We start from the raw sequence: 20,231 nt of genomic DNA, 5'->3' as shown, positions 1-20,231 counted from the left end.
CTCTGAGAGAGGATCTCTCTGGCCAGATCGGACGTGTGTGGTGTGTGTGTGTCACATGACTTTCCTCACCCTTGCTCTCCGTCAGCTCTTTGAGGTGTTCCACGTTGACAGCCTGGCCCGGCGTGTAGAGCTGCGCCGAGCCCAAGTCCACAATCTTCACCACATTGCCGTCCGTCACCAGCATATTGTCCGACTTGAGGTCTAGGTGCATCATGCGGCGGCTGTGCAGGTAGTCCACAGCACTCAGGATCTGCACCAGTAACTCACTTACATCCATCTCTGCATAGGCATCCCTGAAGCACAGCAGACGTAATTACAATGGACCTTAAGGAATAGAAAGACTCATATTTATAGGTCATTGACCCTTCAGTCTCAGTAAATGTCAATGGAGACTGCTGGCCTGGTCCCTCTAATGCAGGCAGGCCAGACAGTGTGACATCTGCACAACATGCTTTGACATTTGGAGGAGTGTTAGTGACGCACAGCGCCCAAGATAGCAGCTGACTCTAAAAAAAGATCCTTTTTTTTTTTTGGATCCATGCCAGACCTGGGTCAAATCTAGGCCAGACCTGGGCCAGATCTGAGACACATTTGAGCCAAATCGGATCTATGCCAGATATGCTCCGGAGCCGCCTGCTATCCTGTTGCATCGCAGCTTTGCGGCGTCACTTGCCTCTCAGCCAGGTTGTAGAGGAGCTCCCGTCCGGCACACAGCTCCTCCAGGAGCACCAGGTAGTCGGGGCTGATGATGGCCGAATGCAGCTGCACAAGGTGTGGGTGGTTGAGCCTCTTGAGAAGCTGGTACTCCCGTAGGACCAGCTGCCGCTGCTCGGCCCGGTAGGGCGTGATCTTGGCCGCCAGGTGCTGCTGGCTCTGCTCCTCACGGCACTGGGCGACCACACTGAAGCGACCCCTATTGGAGGAGACACCAGCACTCTTTAATACTCCACACTAATTATCACACCAAGCCACCACAGTGAAGCTACCCCACATGAACACTGGGCTACTGTAACTCACTGACACAACCCATTTTCACAAAAACCTAACTGGACCTGACAAAGGAGACTGAACCACAAATTAATATAGACCTGGGAATCAATTGTCACGGTTTCAATGTTATGATTTTGATATACTGTAAGGCTGAAACAAAAAAAACCTGATGCAACATGATAATACTAAATTACTATGCTACTATCTCAATAAATATGATGAATTGAACCGAATGGCATTACACTGAAATATGCCACTAGGGGTGTCAATAATGTGTGGAAATGTGATGTCCTAATATTCCAATAAATCACAAACAGACTTAGTTTGGTACCTGTTGATCTCAGAGAGGAAAGAGTAAATCTTGTGGGCCCCCTGGGCCCCTGATACAATGACCTTTGATCTGAGCGATTCCTTTTGAATGAGAGGAATGTGGGAGTCTGGAGAAGAAGGAGAATTAGGGAGAATTAAGCACCCGTCATGCGGGATTCATTGTATTCAAGCTTAATGCCACTTTAAAAGATTAGTTTTACGCCACAGTTAGATGACTTTCACTTAAGGAGGATTTTCCTTGCGTCAGCTTACTGCCAATTCTTTTCACTCTTATTACTTCATTGTGTTAAGCTGGCTTGAAAAGCCAACTCACCCCTTTCTTCTTAGTATTTGGGCTTGTTATTTTAGGCTTTCCTTAAACTTCTGAACAGTATCTCCTCCCACAGATTTCTACAACTTCCAAACCTAGCACATTAGCTTCCATCTAGCATGTGACAAGTCAGGCAGCTTAGGCAGTTGCATTGATACTCTTACCTTTTAAAAAACCTGGTGTTTAACTTATAAAACCTGGTGTTTGTATTATGAGCATTCAGAGCAGGATAATGTAATGTTCTATTGGCTGAAGATCTTACAGAGACACTTCACCTTTGAACTCAACTACTGCCTTGAATTCTCTTCTTTAATTTCCTCATGTTTGTCAACTACTGCTATGATTACTGCAACAGTAGCATCCACATTACATGTTTTACATTACATTTAGCAGACACTTCTTGACCAAAGTGACTTACATATGTCAGCTATATTACAAGGGATCACATTGTCCCCAGAGCAACTTGGGGTTAAGTGCCTTGCTCAAGGGCACAACGGTGGAAGCCGGGAATTGAACCGACAACTTTCAGGCTACTGCACACTAGTCCAGCTCCTTAACCACTACACTACCACCGCCACAGATATGTACATGTGTTCAAAGTAATTTTCAGTTAGCTGCAGTAATGTTTGCTAGTACACACTGCATACACTTTTAAAATGGTAAACTAATCCTCATCTTTTCTTTTCAATGTCATTGTTAATATATTTTACGGCTTAGGTAGCTCTTTTTTTTGTTTGAAGTCCAGGTCTTGCCTTCATGTTGGACCACCATGAAGGCCAGGATTGTGGGATCACTAAAGGGTCCGGCTCCTGTTTTAGTGACGCAGCCGACTCTGAACACATAGCCCGGACCCTTGGGCAAGGTGGTGACGGTGTAGCAGCTGTCAGTCACGTCCTCTGCCAACAGCTTCCACTCCACAACGCCACCTGTGATGGCATGACACAGGCCGAAAGAGTATCAGTGTATTGTTTTACTACTACCTCATCTGGTCACAAACAGAATCAGTGTCTGTGCATCTTTCACCACAAGCTCTGAACATGCACTATCTGTGCATTTTTACAACCATCTTACAATCACCATTTCTCAGTACACTAATTGTGTTAACTGTGTGATCCGTGTATGACTGATACTACTGGCTTTTCTGCTTTTCTGTACTAAAATACTAGCAGATCTCATCTTAGGTGTGTACCAGTTGTGCTGAACAATAAGTAGTACCAGCACGACTTTGCTGAAGACCTTGGATCTCAGTCTACCTGCAGTGTTGTACTGTAGGCAGTAGATGAAGGTCTGCTTACCTGCAGTAATGTACTCTAGGCAGTAGGTGGAGATGTGCTCACCTGTAGTGCTGTACTGTAGGCAATAAGTGAGCGTGTGCTTACCTGCAGTGCTGTACTGTAGGCAGTAGGTGAAGGTCTCGCTGGACTTGACAGGTCTCCACACCAGCAACACGCCACCTCCTGCCAGCTGGTGCACATCTGGCCTTGCTGGGCGGACTGCCACCTCTGGGGAACACAAAGGCATGGTGTGGAAACAGACCGTGAGGCTGCCTTCATACCCTATCTGGCCTCATATAATTCAGTGTTCATATTTCCCACCTGTTAAGTGAAGGATTCAACTTATTTCACAGAGTATATTTTTCATCACCTTTGCTTTTCTTGAAGGTGGGCACTTTAATGGACTTTAAGAGCTTGGCGGCTTTCTTCTGAGGGCTGCTTGGGGCGGAGGCGGTCAGCGCAGGTGCAGAGCGAGTGTGGGCCTTCTGCTTCTTCTCTGGAGCCACTGGGGGAGGACCTTTGTAAATGGGCCCTAAAAGACCACAGCACTTAAGGTCACTTCACTCTGACATTTCCACTAATAAATGCAATAAAAGACCATTTATCCATACTGGAGATTTTTTGTTAGATACATTGTTATTGTTATAGTTATGGTTATTGTTATGGTTGGCATTAACCCTTAAAGGAGTACCGTCACACCGGTGTGACGGGAATGTTGGGAAATGAACGTTTTAAAGAATATCTGGGTTCATTGAATTCAACATAGAATTTTAGAACCTTTAATTGTTTCGGAACTTAGAACGTTCAAAAACCTACACCTTTAAAGGTTTTAAGCAGTTAATAGCTCACCGCCTTTCTTCTCCTCTTTGCTGGACTGTCTGGTGAACAGCTTGGTGAGACTGGAGGCCGAGGCCCTCATCTTCTTCTTCAGCGTGAGCATGGGGCTTTTGGGCACGGCCTGCTCCGCTTCCTTCTGCTTCCTGTCCACTCCCTCCGGCTGGGAGGACGAGTGGCCCGTCCAGGACTGCCGACGGAACAGCTTCATGAGGCCGATCTTAGGGGACTTGCCGCTGGGTGGCTTGACCTCCAGGGCCGGGGCAGAGGCGTGCCTCTGGAGGACCTCGCCGCTGCCCGGGATGGTCGTAGGCACCTGGTCAGAGAGTCGTGAGGGACTGCGCTTCAGGGAGAGGTCGCCCCTCTCGACTTGCAGGCTGAGCCTTGATCCGTATCTCCGGCTCGGGGGTGTAGGGGGCTTGCGAGCTTCCTCCTGCTCTTCCTCCTCCTCATCGGAGCCATGCAGGAAAGACGAAGGTGAGGTCATCCCAGAGGAGGACAGCCGTCTCCTGGGAGCGGCCAGGCGACCAGGGGAGAAGTCGTCCAAGGAGCCTGTTCTGCTGGAGACTCCAGAGCCTGGTTCGTAAGACTCCGCGAGAGAAGCCTGGGAGCTGCTCAAGTTCTCCCCACCGGCCAGAGGCCTGGACGCCTCTCGTGTCCTCTCAGGAGCCTGGGGCTGGCTGTCCACAGTGCTATCCTCCTCCGCAACCTCCTCCTCACCCGCCCTTTGCGTTCTGGGCTTCACTTTAGCCACCACACTCTGTCTCCTCCTCGCGTCGCTGACCTGTACTGGCTGTGGTGATACACTCTGATGCGCCTCCTCGTCAGTAAAGTCATCCTTATGGCTGAACGCCGTGTCCTCCTCTTCCTCCTCCTCTTCCTCACCCGGCTCCCGAAGCTCAGCGGAGGCCCGCGACCTCCTGGTGGACTCGTCCAGGGAGCGGCTCCTGCGTTGGTACGGGAGCGGGTGCGTGAGGCTGACGCCGCTGTCGAACGAGCAGGACTTGAGCATGGCCGAATGCACCGAGCCCCTCCTCTGACCGCGCACGCCCCCTTCCCCGGCGCCTCCTACGCCCGCCTCGGGCGCGTCCTCCACGTACTCGATGAGCGGCTCGTTGAGGCGCCCCGACAGGCTGGAGCGGAGAGGCTTGCGGCCGCGCTCCTGCTTGCGCGCGGCGTGCTGCTTGTCGCGCAGCAGCATGTGCCGTGCCGACATGGGCGAGAGCTGCTGCGAGCTGTTGTAGAAGGTGCTGCGGATGAGGCGGCCGCGCGGGATGATCGCTGCGCGGCTCTCGCTGCCCACTGAGCTCTCGTCCCCCTCCGACAGGTACAGCGACGGGCTGCTGCTGCGCTGCTGTGGCTGATCCCCGGGTTTACCCGTGGGGAACACCAGTGCCCCCCGCTGGCCGCTCCGCCTCTCCAAAATCAACTCCTCCTCGTCGTCCAGCCTGGCTCGGCCCAGCTCCGCCAGCGTCCGGCCCCTCTCTGGAACCTGTGCGTGGGGGTCGTACTCCCCTTCCTCCTCCAGCTCCTCCTCCTCCAACTCCTCCTCGTCCTCCTCGTCTTCGTCCTCGTCCCAGTCCTCGTCCTCGGGGCTGAAGTGCTGGAAACACTCCCAGGCGTCGGCCTCGTCGTACTCGGAGGAGGAGCCGCTGCTCTGGGAGGTGCTGCTGGGCTCCTGGGGCTCGCGCGGCGCCGTGACCGACACCTCCTCCGGAGGAGCGTCCAGCAGGTCCACCATGGGCCTCAGGGTAAGGACGGAACCCAGGCATGTGAGCGAGCGCTGCAGCAACACAGTGGACACCAGCAGACTGCATTAGACACCACTACACAAACAACAACTGGGAAATGAGTTTGAAGAAGGACTACTGCTGTACAGTATATTACACATACACATACACATACACATACACATACACATACACATTGATAAAATATGATCTTGGCATTATAGTCAACTTCTATTGGACAATTATTTTAGATTTAATTTATAGTTTTATCTCAGAAATATAAATTACACAAGCAAAGCAACAACATGCAGTTCAAAACAACAACAAAATTCCTTTAAGATTTTCACACTTTTGGGTGTAGATTAATATGGTAGCATGTGGTGGTAAAACAGACATATCTCCCTGTATGCTCCCTGAGCACCGGATTAAGGACTGCCCACTGCTCCATGTGTGTACAGTATGTGTGCTCTTAGTGTGGGGGTGTGCTTCTAATGAACTCACTGCTCCAAGTGTGTGTATGTATGTTCGTACACTACCCATGGATGGGTAAAATCGAAAGAACACATTTCCTACAGGACTAATAAAGTATAACTTAACTTAACTTAAAGGGAAACTTGGCAGGATTTCCCCCTCTGCTGGAGAAATTGCACATTATGCTATTTCAAACTGTGTGAAAAGGTAATGATAAAGCACATGGATTTGTTTACAAGCTAGCGAACTGTTAGCATAAGTTTGGCAGAACTATGTGGATGTTACAAGGTAAAAACACGATTTAAAAACGAAGTTTCTTGTTTCTCACTTCTCTTTCCGGGGACGGTAGTCTCAATGTTGCAAGGTTGGTTTTCCGCCTGGGGACGCTAGGCGCAGCGGGGAAAGTCACCATTTTCACCGGAACAGGTCATTTAACCATCCAAATGATTTCTAAACGGGTTTATTAAATTGAAATAGTTGCCAAGTTCCCCTTTAAGGAGACAGATGAAGTTAAGGTACTGGAGATCAGGAGTTAGGGTTTTTTGGCCTTACCTGCCACTTCCTCCTGGAGATGAAAGATCTCAGGTTCTTTGTGTTTATGTCTCCAGGCTCCTCATCAGCACTCTGACCCTGTAGCCCAGTAACATACATGTTCAGAGTAGCAGTGATGGGCTTGTCAAAAGAGTTCACTATGGTCAAGGCAGTTAAAGGTACTTACCAGAAACCACTCGTGAGACAAGCATTCAAAGGCTGATGGTCGCATTCTAAGAAAAACATACATCTTATTTGTCCATTGTAGATATTGTAGCAATGGAAAATCAGCATAGCTTTCACTGACAAATGAATAAGATATAATCATAACACAAACATAACACAACCCCCCCAACACACACACACACACACACACACACACACACACACACACACACACACACACACACACACACACACACACACACACACACACACACACACACACACACGGAGTCTTGGGACTCACTCTGGAACTGGGTGGAGCACTTTTCGAAGGAAATCCTGGGCCTCCGGACTCCTGCACGTCACCTCAGGGGTGTCCCAAAACAGAGTTCCCTCTGCAACTCTCATGAGGGTCGCCCGATCGTTCTCTCCGAAAAACGGGCAATGGCACGTCAGACTGCATAGACATGACAAGACACCGCACACATCACGCCACTACCAGAGACTGCTCAAATAGAAAACACCATGCTCCTGACCTCAGTTGAATCATTAGAAAAGAGCATGTGGGTGTATTTACACACTTTCATTGATTTGTACTTACCATAAGTAAGCCACAACACCCAGAGCCCTAGAGCAGAGGAATTCAATGTCATTATTTGTGGCATGAAAAATAGTTTGCTTGGGTTTATGTGATCATCTAGTTGTTACTCAGTAAAACAGATACTTTTACCAAATGTCGGTTCCTGTTGTCACAGGTTCCTGGTGGACAACTTCTGGTGCCACAAACTCAGGAGTTCCAAACTTGCTGTACTGGTGCCTGGATGAGTCTATCTCCTGGCAGAATCCAAAGTCAATGATCTTCACCTCCTCTCTGGCTGGAGATACCATCAGGATGTTGTCAGTCTGGAGTGGGAATGACAAGAGGGTGAATATGACATGAAGGGGTGTAAAAAGTACTGTGTCAAACTGTTTTTCATATACCGTATTTTCCGGACTATAAGTCGCACCGGAGTATAAGTCGCACCAGTCAAAAAATGTCTCATGAAGAGGAAAAAAACATATATATAAATAGTCGCAGGACCAGCCAAACTATGAAAAAAAGTGTGACTTATAGTCCGGAAAATACGGTAGTGGTGTTCTCAGTTCATTTTTTAAGGAATACACGTCCACGTATATGTTTACATCATGTTTCTTTCCCTGTTTTGAAACATGACACAGTAATACAACTCAATAAAACTCACTTTAATATCCAAATGCAGGATGCTTAGACTGTGAATATGAGCAATGCCCTCCAGAACTTGCTGAATAAACATCTGAACCTAGTGCACACAAATAAATATGATTATCATGAACATGTGCTCACCAAGCAAATATATACTGTACATTATAAAACAAATAATAAAAACAAAGCGAAAGACCTTACCTCTGTTTCCTTTACAGACCCTTTCATCAATAAATGGTCAAGAAGTCCCTGAGAAGAACACCTGTAAGCAAAAATAAATGACCTTAAACACACAGTCACATTCACTGTCCTGACATACTCCTTAACTGCACATTGACAATAATAGCAGCTTGTATTCATATGTACATTTCTGTAACCAGAACCAGAGTGCGTCGGGTAACAAAGAAGTCCAGGAGGCAGGCCACTCTGGGGTGGGCAATGCGAGAGAGTAAGTCCCTCTCCTGAAAGGCCCTGGTCCTTGTGCTGCTCTTCAGAGGCAAGAACTTGGCAGCAAAGGGCTCTCCTGTCGCCCGGTGAGACACTTTCTTTACCACTCCAAACGTGCCCCTGAACCAGAGACATAATATTTTAAGTACAACACTAATGTAACCCCCATTTGTCTGTGATCATTATATAGAGTATTTAAGGAATACTATCCAAAATGTACTTTAATGATACAAACGCTGTGTAATAATAAGAACACTTGCCTTCCTATCTCATCATGGACTTCATAGACTGAGAGCAGCTTTCTTCTGCCCAATTCCACCTCTGTCCCCTCCAATGTTGCTACCTCTGGGACTGAAGAGAGTTGGACAGTATTACAATGTAGTAATATTTTTTTTTATTATCGTTTAACTTCATTTTAGATACAATAGGTCTGCATGGTCCTTTGGAGTAACTTTAGAATGTCTTTTCCCCTTTTCGCGACACCTCATTTGCATGCATGTGGTCGAGTCTAGTTTTACATGTTTACATTTATTGTTGGACAAATACAAAACTTTAAAGTAAATTAAGTTGCTGTCCAGTGACTAGACAAGCCCTGAGCTGTACCTTCCGACTCCAACGTGAGCTGGGCATGGCAGTCCACCAGGCCCGTACTGTTCTCCGCCTCACAGGTGTACGTGCCACAGTCCTCCCGCGTCACACTAAACACATTCAGAGAGCTCCGCGCCCCAAAGAACACCATCTCCACATTCTCACTGGGCAGCACCTCCATTCCATCCTTCAGAAACACAGAGCATGATCAACACACAGATACGACTTCTGACAGACAGATGTATATCATAGAGGGAATAGGTTTTATGCAGAATCAAGGCGAACTTAGTTATAAATGTTCTTCGTCTTTCCTGATGTTACCCTATTATAAAAGTGGTTTTATTAATAGACCTATAGATAATGTTAACTTGTGCAGCAAAATTGTGCACATAGGTATGGTCATATTGCTTAAGTGGTATTATTATGTATGGTCTTTAGATTATTGATTTATGCTGCAATTATTATTTATGCTGAAATATGTTGTGTATAGGAATGAGTTCTACTGTAACAGTTCTGCACCTTAAGCCAGTAAATCTCTGGTTGAGGCTGTCCTGTAATGATAGTAGTGAAACTTGCAGGCTGTCCGAGTTTCACACACTGATCCTCTATGGGAACCTGGATGGAGGGTGGATCTGAGAAAAAACAACATTATCTCCATTAACCTACCAAAATACTAAACCACTAAACCACAGCCTGTTCAGACAGACACACACACGTAGAGCACATACCTGTCTCTATTTCCTCCTCTTCTTCAGCGACAGCAACCGTCTCAGCAACCGCTGCAGGCTTTTTAGACACAGTTTCAGCCTTTTTTGACACTGTTTCAGCCTTCTTCGGAGCCATGTCCTTCTTCTGCTTGGGCCCAGCTCCCCCTGTGCTTGCAGTAGCTCTGCAAAGACAACGGAGAAGCAAACAGGTGCTGTTTCATAACTCCTCTCAAGATCTAGCCACTAGACACCTGACTTAAACACCAAGTTTCAGGATGAAGTCAAATTCACATTCAAAATCATTTAACTTCAGGTCGCATTGTTTTCTAATGACTCTCTAAGTGGCAAAAAGTGTAAAAAAAAAAAAAAAAACTCCCTTCTCTGTCCACACACTCACGGTTCAGCGTAGCCGGGCTGGAAGAGCATTTTGCAGATGCCAGAGGGGGTCAAGTCCATCTGGAACCAGTTCTTCACCAGGGAGCCGGACCAGGTCTCGGATTCTGCCTCTGGTTCTACAGGATCAGACATGATTACTGACCACCTCATATTGGTGACAGCTAAAGAAAGGACCACTTCACACTTTTAAGTGGACTCCTGACCAATTTTTTCCAATTACGCAAATGTCATGAACGATCAATGGATTAAAACACTGAAATGAAAAATCACCACCTTCCCCAATACCCTAAACACACTTATTTCAAACATTAATTTTAGCTTGACAGACCTGCCATAAACACCATAACCTGCTGGTATAATCCTTTAGCAGAGTCAAAATAGGAAAGGTCAGACTTACCTTTGGTGATAAAGGCTCAAGGCAATGCATGTGTCACGAGTAACGTCAGTCACACACATTAATCTGCCTTTTGCTTTAATCACTGTGAGAGGTGCCAGGCGCAAGACCTTTTTTAGGGGAGGCCCAGTAGGGGTCCACTCGAGACCAAGCACATGGCCAGCTCATTTGGATAGGGTGAGACAGAGAAGGTATGTGGACATATGGACATGTGGTGGACATGCACCAGTTTGGGACAGGAGAGACAGGACGACACATACAGCATGCACCAGGTGTGTGTGTGTATGTGTGTGTGTGTGTGTGTGTGTGTGTGTGTGTGTGTGTGTGTGTGTGTGTGTGTGTGTGTGCGTGTGTAGGCCTACAGCATGACAGGATGACACACTTACATGAGGATGGCTTGGTTTGGCCCTTTAGTCTCCTGTTCTGGGACTAAAAGAGGAAGGAAGTGGGATGAAGAGGCATGATATTAGAGAGAGGGTGGGTGCATGTGGGGGGGGGGGGGGGGGGGTTCACATGATTGACACGTGTCCAAAAGCTACTGATTAACCACTTATCAGGCATAAGTGTATCGCCTGGCTCTTGAGAGGAACCAATGAATGATGATAGTCATGGCATACATGTAATGGAGCATGAGGATTCTTTTGAGGAGTCAACTCCTATCTGGAGCGTTATCTGAGACATGGGCACTATCTATTTACATGCATGAATATGAACACAGTACAATGGACACAACTACATACATTCTGAACTACACAGAAGTGATTTGATTGTTTGGACGGAATGACATTCATGTCCTTGTGAAATACTAGAATGAAATGAGACTATTATGAGATTCAAAGAGAAACAGTTATGATGATGAAAAAGATCTAAGACCTTCCAGTAAATGATTTACTAAAAATGAGTGATGGACTGTTTTTGGAAAATATGAAAAGCTTTTGGAAATCCAACCATGATCAGCCACATCGAAGGAAAATTACTCGATAGAGTCCAATTCCTGATCCAGAAATTGGACGTTTGAGTAGGAAACAAAAGGAAAAGTAGCACGGCAAGGCAAAAACAACTTAAAAATAAATGGAGGTTTCTTTCATTAATATGTAATGAAATAAATGTGTTCAGTGTTCAGTGGAAGGCAGACACTGTTGTTTTCGGCGTTTATGGTTTTCACAAAACAGGGGTTAGGTGGGATGGGAGGGAAACTGAGTCATGACAGACAACCGCCAGGATCTCTTACGTATCTCACGCGATGGTGGAGAAGGTGGAGAAGGTGGAAAGGACATGGGGGTAAAATATGGGTTTGAAGGATGACGTGGCATGTGCTCAGTCGAGTCCTCTGAATGCTCCTTGCTTTCACGCTGGCTTTCAGTGCAGGCTGCTTCTACTCTTCCTAGTGTTGCAAAAAATGTGAACTTGCCCGGGATAAAAAAAAATAGGCTGAAGGGTGACATTGGCATGTGTTCAGTTGAGTCCGCTTGGAGAGTTTGGAAAAGCTTCTGAATGTTCCTCGTTCCATGCTGGCTTCAGTGCTGATATTTCTACTCTTTCTGGTGTTGCAATGAATGTGAACTTGCTTACATCTCTGACCTTTCTTAAGGTCATGCAGTTATTTGTGTATTAACTAGCTTCATGTCCTCTACCTTTGCTCACACTTATGATAGTCTCATTTAGTAGACTCTATTATTTAAAGTCACTTAAGCACAAATACACATTCTCACTAGAAGCCTATGTGTGTTTCCTGGGAATCTACCAGCTGTGCCAGTTGCACCTCAGGGACCACTGGTTGGAATGCATGGTCAGCATGAACTTTTACCTTGACTCTATGCTCCTCTCCTACCTTTGGCAGAGACTGGTGGAGCTTTCTCTGGGACAGGTTCTGTGGGAGTTGCAGGTGGACGGCAAAGTTCAGCTTTGCACTTGGCACTTCCGATCTTATTCCACAGCTTTGGCAGGCAAAAGGAAGGAGAACAACCACGCAGCATAAGTAATACACACAAAATATCTTGTAATGTAGCAAAAGTCTCATTGACTAAAGTAGTAAATTACAATGAAAAACAGACGTTTCCATCCGTACCTCACACTCGTAAAGCCCCAGGTCTACCTTCCCAGCCCTCTTTATGGTCAGTGTGAGCACTCCAGTCTGGGGCTCACAGTCAATCTGGTACTTCTTCTGGTTCTCCAAGAGCTTACTGTTTTTGAACCACCTAATACAACCAAACATTCATAGAATCTTAACTATCTCAAAATTCTGAAATTAATTCTGAAATCTGAAATTCTGATCAGAGGTACATCATTAGTAGTGAATCAGAGAGTGGTTATTATTTTTCTGCAAGAATAAAAGGCCATACACACAAAAACACTGGACAAAGTCTAGAAAAGTATGACAATTGTGATTTACTTGAAGAACAAAAAAAAATAGGGCTGTCAAAATAACTGATTCATTTTGATTAATTAATTTGAGAAAAAATAACTGATTAAATAATCGTTTCTGTATGACCTTTGACCGAGCCGTTGTAGTCAGTAACCATTAGACTGTAAAATGAAGGAGAGAGAAGAAAATGTGCTGCCTGGATCATTGATTGAAACGGCTTGATGGTGTTGATAAAAATAAAGTGTTGATTAAAATAAAGTCCTCTGCAATGTATGTGATAAAAAAAAACTTCTTCCCGAAGCACTTTTGAATTTATTTCCTCAGCATATTAGGTCATATCATAGATTATTATGGCCATTATTAAAATAATAATAAAAGAGTTTTTGAACTTTAATGTCACTAATGCTGATTATTCAATGATTCATTTGAATTTAAATATTTAAAATACTTTCACAGCAAAAATCATATATGCAATTAATTTAGATTAATTAATCACATGTATGTAATTAATTAGATTATTTTTTTTAATCGATTGACAGCCCTAAAAAATCCTTGAACTTAATATCCCAAGGGATATTTAAAAACTCACTTAATTTTCTCAATGCAATGAAATACCTTATTCTGGGTAAAGGAGTGCATAGTGTAGAACACTGGAACTGGACATCCTTCCCAATGTCTAGCTGAACATTCTGAAGTTTAATCTTGAAGCTAGGAGGCACTGCAATACAAAACACACAAAGACGTTCTGTATTCATTTCAGAAATATTTTGTTGCATAATGTGCATGCATGGGTAGTAACTGCCCACAGAAGATAGATTAAAGCAGAAGATTTCTCCACAGATTCCCCACAGATATCAAACATTTGTTGTATTTAAACGTTTGTACATTTGTGAACAAGTATAGGCATACAAGAGATCGTGTTTTGTATTGCTGGTGGTTAGTGAGGTTCCCCCTTCAGCGCTTTGGGTGACTTGATAGAGGGCTATATAAATGCAAGTTGTTTTTGTTGTTCTGTTTTGTGTTAAAACTCACCATCCACCACAATCTTTGCCAGGGTGCTGGCATTCCCCATGCAGCTGGTGGCGTAGCACATGTACTGGCCCGAGTCCTCCATGCTGACTCCAGTCAACACCAGACAGCAGGAGCCAGTGTTGCTCTCAGAGACCATGTGCTGCTCATCCACCTCAACAGCCTGGCCATCTACAGACATGTCCACCACAAAACACAAAACAAATTAAACCAAAAGGTCAATGAGCTGCACTACCGTTTGTATGAAAAAAAAAAAAACATATATATTCCATTCAGATTGAAAGGCCATACTGTAGATTATCACTGCTAAATTTCTATTTATTTTCTAACTCAATACACTTTAAATGCCAAGAATACAGTAGATATGTTTCAATTTGAGAGAGAATGTTTATGGCTCATAATTACCTTTGTACCAGGTGACTTCCGGTCTAGGAGATCCTGTGACCTTGCAGGACAATTTGACTGTCTGCCCGAGTTTGGTGGTGCAGTCGCCCAGTAGTAGGTCAAAGTGAGGTGCACCTGATCAAACATATAGTCACAACTGATTATACAAGCTTTCAGAATGCCATTACCCAAATGAATATAACTGGTTTATTCTAAAACAGATTAAGTTTTATAGTTCTGATATAACTGCTATAACAAGATAATGTATTATTTTGAAGACGGGGCATTGTTGCGCATGGAATATTTGGTACCAAAAGCCCGAGCTTAGAACAATGAGAAGTAACTCACAGCGCGAGGGGAGGCAGCTGCACTGGTGCAGCTCTCTCAGGTCCTTGAGCCAGGACAGTTTGAGGAGGACGGAGCGTGACTGCAGGGTGATCTTGCGTACAGTGCCACGGTGCTCGTGCCATAAACCCCAGGCCCGCTCATCTCCTTCCACAGACTCCTTCACCTCAATATCACCCAGCTGAGCAGACACACACACACACACACACACACACACACACACACACGCACACACACACACACACACACACAATAGAGAAATAGACATGCCTAAGGTCATACCCCAAAACTCATACTGAGATACAACTAGAAAGAAATACTCTTAGCAGTTAGGAATCGTCACATTAATTCCTGTTATGTTTAATAGCAGCTCTTGACAAAGAAATGGCTCCTAAATCAGCCTGCTCAGAGCTTCTTTTAGCCTGAGGAATGTAGACTTCAGACTGTAAAATTCATATTTGTAAGCTAGGCATTTCAAACTTCAAATTTCACATTGCAGACAGCTCTGTATACCCAGTGGCCCCTCACTCCCTTATACCTTCATCTTGTTTTTGAATATGTAGGTGTCACCGTGTGTGTCAGGGTCTTTCTTGAGCTTGCAGAAGATGACGCAGTCTTTGAAGAGGAAGACGTGACGTTGTTGGCCGCGGAATGATAGCTTGGTTCCAGGTGACTCCTCCCACACTGTAAACGGGCCCTGTCATGATGACAGAGAACACAGAATAAAACTATTTTAAACAGCGCACTGACTTGTTGAAAGGTGATTATGTGCATTTTCTTTGCTGTGCAAAATCCAAATACATCCACAATAATGCAAAACTTGATTAGCCTACACTGCAGTCACACAGTGTGTGGCTTTCGTCAAAATAGTAAGAAAGTGTGAGGTGAACAGTGGCATATAGCAAAATGCTAATTTTCTATTTGAAAGGCACTGTCAACAATTATGTCATGAAAAATGTAAATGCTTCTAAGAATACAATAATGGCATGTATAACTGAAGCATGACTGTTGGCAACTGCTCTTTAGTATTCTGTGTATGTTGATTTGTTTGAGGTGTTTCCAAAAATATTTAAAACATAAAAAATACATAAAAAGAGCTGAAACACAGAGCTGTATTTAGAATGACTTCCTAATTATACGTCCATATTCCATAATTATACGTCTTCATTTTTCATCGACAAAAGCTGTAGACAGAACTGTGTTGTATGGTAATGAATCCATCCATCCACCCATCATTACCTGACGAATGGGTTCTCCAAGTCCACTCAGTGGGGCGGGGTAATTCTCTATCATGGCCACCTGTTCCATGTTCTCAGCACGCCAGGGCAGACTGGACACCACAGAAAATGCATCCTCCAGCAGACAGCAGCTTCGCTTAAACTTGGCCTTGTTCCTTATGAGCTCCTATAAATAATTAAAATCCAGCTAAATATCTGATGAGTATAAATGTGTGCTTATAATTCAACAATATAATTAGTGCAGCAGTTTAGGAAAAATGCAGAAAGCATGAAACTTGGCACAGGCCAGGGATACTAATACCCCAAGTGAATTTAAAAAAGTGCAGGCAGTATTACCCCTTGTGCCCAGTTTCATGCTCTATGCGAAAATTAAACCAATCCGATACTTCCAACCAATTAAACCAATCCGATACTGCTCAACTAAATATGACTCAAATAATGGAAATCTACGTATCAGCTGTTTCAAATATGAGGTGCATGAGATCATGATGTTTCATCTAAAATCTAGTCTTTGATGATGCTCCAAATGCTCAAAGAGTTCTCTCTCATGAAAGCATACCTTCAGCAGGGACTTGTACATCTCTATCCTTTCCAGTGGCCTCTGTAAATAAGTGCTGACACTTAGTACCTCGGTATGTCGGCGTGCCAACTCAGTCTCCTGGTATTTCTGGAGTTTCACAAAAAAAAGAAACAGAAAACATCAGTTTGATGGCTTCTTCCTCAAATAATATGACTGTTGCACAAAATGCTAATTTGATGACAGATAATGTACTCTAAGTGTTCAGGTTGTAGGGCAACAAGCTATCGATATAATAATGGTTTCATCTCATAGAGTACATATAACTGTTGACACTGTATTTCTGTACTACAGCTGTAGTGTACTGCAATTTGCTTTAAAAGCTTGCTTTAAAAATGTTGCATTAATCACCAGCTAAATGAATAAATGTACATTATAGATGGTGTTCTGTCACATTACCTGGAAGAAGTGCTGAGTGTTCTTTTCATTGAGGCAGGCCTCAGCTTGGGACTGGCCCACAATGTATTGAAGGTACTTCTCAAAGTCAGACGCTTGGCTCACAAAGCACATAGCCACATCATCGTCTGTGGAACACTCCATCAGCTTAGGAAGAACTGACCTGTGGGGGACATCAGACATACCCTATTAATCACAACAGGACAAAGACCCAAACACATGAGAGGAGGAGAGACTTAAGTGCAGACATGTTTTAGCCTGAGCTCACAAAAACGTAGGGAGAAGCAAGCCAGAAAGGGGATTTGACAAATCTCTGTGGCAAAAGATTTTCTGAAGTTACACAATAACAAATACCCTGTGGCACCACGTAGGAGATAGGTTGTGCACAGTACAAAGATCCTAAAGCAAGCACCAGTGTAATTCTTTGATTGGTTAGGCTACGTTTCAGGATATGCGGCCTGAAACCTTTCATCCATGAAGACACTGGGGAGCGTTTTGGCACTTGATGGAACACTTTCCATCCATCATTCCATTCTTAACCTCAATTCTCGTTGACACCAGGAACAACAACAAAGTGAAAAACTGAAAATCACAATAAATAACAAGCATTACCTCTCATGGAAGTTTGTGATCTCTTTGATGTTGCGGAACATGTACTCCTTCTGGCTGAAAATGGTGAGAGGCACCTTGGAGCTGGTCTCTATAAAGCGCAGATGGTGGGACACGAAGAAACTCAGCTCCCTCACAAACTCTTCCTCTCCACTGAGCAGGCCCTGGATCAGCTCACTACAGGGACCACAGAGACATCACACAGGTCTCACTCACATGATTTTAAACATCACACTGGAGATAACTAGATGTACAGCAGAGTGGTACATCTAGTTGATATGTTGTGAATGTGCTTTTTTGTCACTAGGGAGCAGCCCAGTACAATGTTTTCCATTTCACACCAGTTATATACTTTCTGTCATGTTGTAAAATAACTTGGTGTTTGTCTGCAAAATTACAGACCAGGTCAAGGATTCCCTGATCTAAATATGTTAGGCTACCATGGTCTCCTAACTACTGGCATGAGAATGCTATTGATCAGCAATTTAAATATGTTCTTAGCTTGTCCACCCAAAGCTATAACTCAGATAACAAACACAGACCTTGGCACTGATCATGCATACCAAGACAAGGGAAGAGAAGCTTTACTTTTGGGTGTAACGTAAATGCTTCTTAAATTATTCAAGAAAATGTTCTGATGGGATGTAAATTTAGGTGTGAGAGATGATGAATGTGTTAGATACGCCAGATCAGAAAAAAATACTAGGAAAAGCCAAGACAATTCAATCTGAGTTCCCACAACAAATCATACAGTGATATGTATATTTAGTTATGCATATGAAGGGTTCAGATGCAAAAGCCTCTAAATGCCACCTATGTCAAAAATGAGATAAAGATGGTGAGGGGATGCTCTCCACACATAGTATACGCTAATCAAATAATTTAACTTCTAAACCCACTAAATACCACTCTCTTCCTGGTCTGAAATATCGATTTATAGGCAAAAACCTATAGGAGCCTGAATTTAAATGCTCATTTAAAAGAAAAGTGGTCAGACGGATTTAGAGGGTTTTGCATCTGAACTCTTCATTTAGTTATGCATATGTTTCATACAGTATATTATTTTCACTCACCTCACAGTGATATGTATATCTAGTTATGCATATGTTTCATATAGTATTTTCACTCACCTCACAGTGATGTGTATATTTAGTTATGCATATGTTTCATACAGTATATTATTTTCACTCACCTCACAGTGTTCTTGAATTCATCCTTGGTGGGTTCCCTTCCTGCTTTCTCATACAGCTGTGGCTCTAATAACATTGAAAATGGCTCCTGTAGAAAAAAACAGAAGTACCAGTAATTTTCATTTTGTACCAAACATGATCATAAACCATAACATGACTGTTTCTTTTCTAATTATTTAGCAAATGTCAAAGCGTGGACTTATTTGAAAATTCTTACAGTGTTCATACTGTGCTGTGTTCAATCAACTTTAATCAACATAAATATACCAATTCAATCATTAAAGCATGGAAAATATATAATATAACAAATTCAGAAATGTGAGTGTGAGTGAGTTTCCATCATACCCTTCCCCTCTTTTCCAGGTATGCTGGTGACACCCAGCCTTGGCGCGCTGGAGTGATTTTGGTCGGTTTGGTGCGCACCAACCAACGTGTGGGATGCACAGAGTCCAGAACCTCCACATATTGCCCCTCTTTCAGCACAAAGGTCTCCTTGTGACCACCAGTGGGGTTGCAATCACATTTGGCCACATAGATATCAAATATCTGAACATTAGCAGAAATAAATGATTAATCAGTACTACAGTTTAACCTAGTGAAACCTAGTGAAAAATAGACAGTATTACCACTTCAAAAATGTTTAATACTAATCAATTATGTGAGTCAGGGATGGCATAATAGGTGGCTGTAGGGGATGGGGTGTTAGAATGATTCCTAGAGGATTCCTGCATTGACAGGGGGGCCCATACAGCTAAAGGGTCAATATTATTATTATTTGGAAGGCCAAATATTATATAATTTCATAGGACCCAAAATGTTTAGCAGCGCCCCTGACTTGAGCTGTCCAACTGTACCTCTCCTCTGTCTTCCTCTCCGTCAGATTCTGAGAGGGACTCATTGGCAGATGGCTTATGGGAAGGTGAGTATTTTGGAGATGGGCTCCTGCTCACAGCAATACCACCTGCTGAGAATACACCAACATGAAGGAATTACAGACATGTAGGGAAGTGTAAATGAATTATCATTCTCGTGGTATGGTGCAAGACAAGACTTTTCTGACAGCTATGTCATAAGAAAATTTTAGCGTTGTCTTATCCTACATAGAGAACTAGTGATAGCTTGCTTTACATCATTGGTTTACTAACTGAGCTAATACCACGGGAGGAAAGGTGATTGCACTATTTTAAAAAAGTGAATGAGATACAGAACAGTTTCATTTCAAATCAACCCACAAGCCAAAAACATCTACAATACTGCGATCATATTTTAGTTAAAAGTGATGTTTCCATTATTGTTGTTTTTTTTAAACAGTTTAGCATGTTCTTGCCAAACAAAACAATTGAACATGCTCAGAAATTATTAGTTATCCTTTAGGAAACCAAAGGGTGTTTACTAACCCTGGATTTGAAGCTGTGAGGAAGGCTTTTGGGGTTGAAGATCGATGCTTGGAAGCTCTTCAGTAGTTTCTGGCAGCTCACTGCCTGATGGTGCCTTCTTCAACTCTTTTTCTCTGTTAATATACCGTAAGTGTCAGTGTTAAGTAGTTTATATTAATGTCAGGTACAACAGATCTGTTTATTGCTTTCTCACTTGATTGGGAAGTCTCTGGAGCCAAAGTCAGACAGGGATTCTGCCCCATCTGGTGCTGTGTCGTAATCAGAGGGACAGGACACTAGGGAAAATAGAACCAATGAGTACAGAGACAATTT

The 20,231-nt window shown here is 43.8% G+C and overlaps 1 protein-coding gene across 1 annotated transcript in view; it reads right to left on the bottom strand.

Annotated features, from left to right (window-relative positions):
• The window catches only part of obscna (obscurin, cytoskeletal calmodulin and titin-interacting RhoGEF a), a 48,112-nt gene that overhangs the window by 3,201 nt on the left and 24,680 nt on the right, over nt 1-20,231 (bottom strand). Inside the window, exons 37-73 of the mRNA XM_048252885.1 lie at nt 20,113-20,194; nt 19,920-20,032; nt 19,377-19,486; nt 18,868-19,068; nt 18,525-18,610; nt 17,336-17,509; nt 16,727-16,886; nt 16,310-16,417; nt 15,752-15,916; nt 15,051-15,209; nt 14,516-14,693; nt 14,189-14,302; nt 13,787-13,954; nt 13,370-13,472; nt 12,458-12,587; nt 12,221-12,326; nt 10,776-10,818; nt 9,997-10,140; nt 9,621-9,781; nt 9,412-9,524; nt 8,908-9,079; nt 8,565-8,655; nt 8,224-8,424; nt 8,059-8,119; nt 7,877-7,954; nt 7,366-7,538; nt 7,237-7,263; nt 6,940-7,092; nt 6,658-6,703; nt 6,492-6,569; nt 3,754-5,521; nt 3,275-3,436; nt 3,010-3,132; nt 2,383-2,556; nt 1,322-1,427; nt 674-913; nt 70-293 (exon numbers count right to left, since the gene is read on the bottom strand). Coding sequence (XP_048108842.1) covers nt 70-293; nt 674-913; nt 1,322-1,427; nt 2,383-2,556; nt 3,010-3,132; nt 3,275-3,436; nt 3,754-5,521; nt 6,492-6,569; nt 6,658-6,703; nt 6,940-7,092; nt 7,237-7,263; nt 7,366-7,538; nt 7,877-7,954; nt 8,059-8,119; nt 8,224-8,424; nt 8,565-8,655; nt 8,908-9,079; nt 9,412-9,524; nt 9,621-9,781; nt 9,997-10,140; nt 10,776-10,818; nt 12,221-12,326; nt 12,458-12,587; nt 13,370-13,472; nt 13,787-13,954; nt 14,189-14,302; nt 14,516-14,693; nt 15,051-15,209; nt 15,752-15,916; nt 16,310-16,417; nt 16,727-16,886; nt 17,336-17,509; nt 18,525-18,610; nt 18,868-19,068; nt 19,377-19,486; nt 19,920-20,032; nt 20,113-20,194 — 6,495 coding nt within the window. The remainder of the gene's footprint in view (nt 1-69; nt 294-673; nt 914-1,321; nt 1,428-2,382; nt 2,557-3,009; nt 3,133-3,274; nt 3,437-3,753; nt 5,522-6,491; nt 6,570-6,657; nt 6,704-6,939; nt 7,093-7,236; nt 7,264-7,365; nt 7,539-7,876; nt 7,955-8,058; nt 8,120-8,223; nt 8,425-8,564; nt 8,656-8,907; nt 9,080-9,411; nt 9,525-9,620; nt 9,782-9,996; nt 10,141-10,775; nt 10,819-12,220; nt 12,327-12,457; nt 12,588-13,369; nt 13,473-13,786; nt 13,955-14,188; nt 14,303-14,515; nt 14,694-15,050; nt 15,210-15,751; nt 15,917-16,309; nt 16,418-16,726; nt 16,887-17,335; nt 17,510-18,524; nt 18,611-18,867; nt 19,069-19,376; nt 19,487-19,919; nt 20,033-20,112; nt 20,195-20,231) is intronic.

The sequence above is a fragment of the Alosa alosa genome, chromosome 9, assembly GCF_017589495.1.
Source record: "Alosa alosa isolate M-15738 ecotype Scorff River chromosome 9, AALO_Geno_1.1, whole genome shotgun sequence".
NCBI classification, from domain to species: Eukaryota; Metazoa; Chordata; class Actinopteri; order Clupeiformes; family Clupeidae; genus Alosa; species Alosa alosa.
This window is presented reverse-complemented; position numbering and strand designations above follow the sequence as displayed.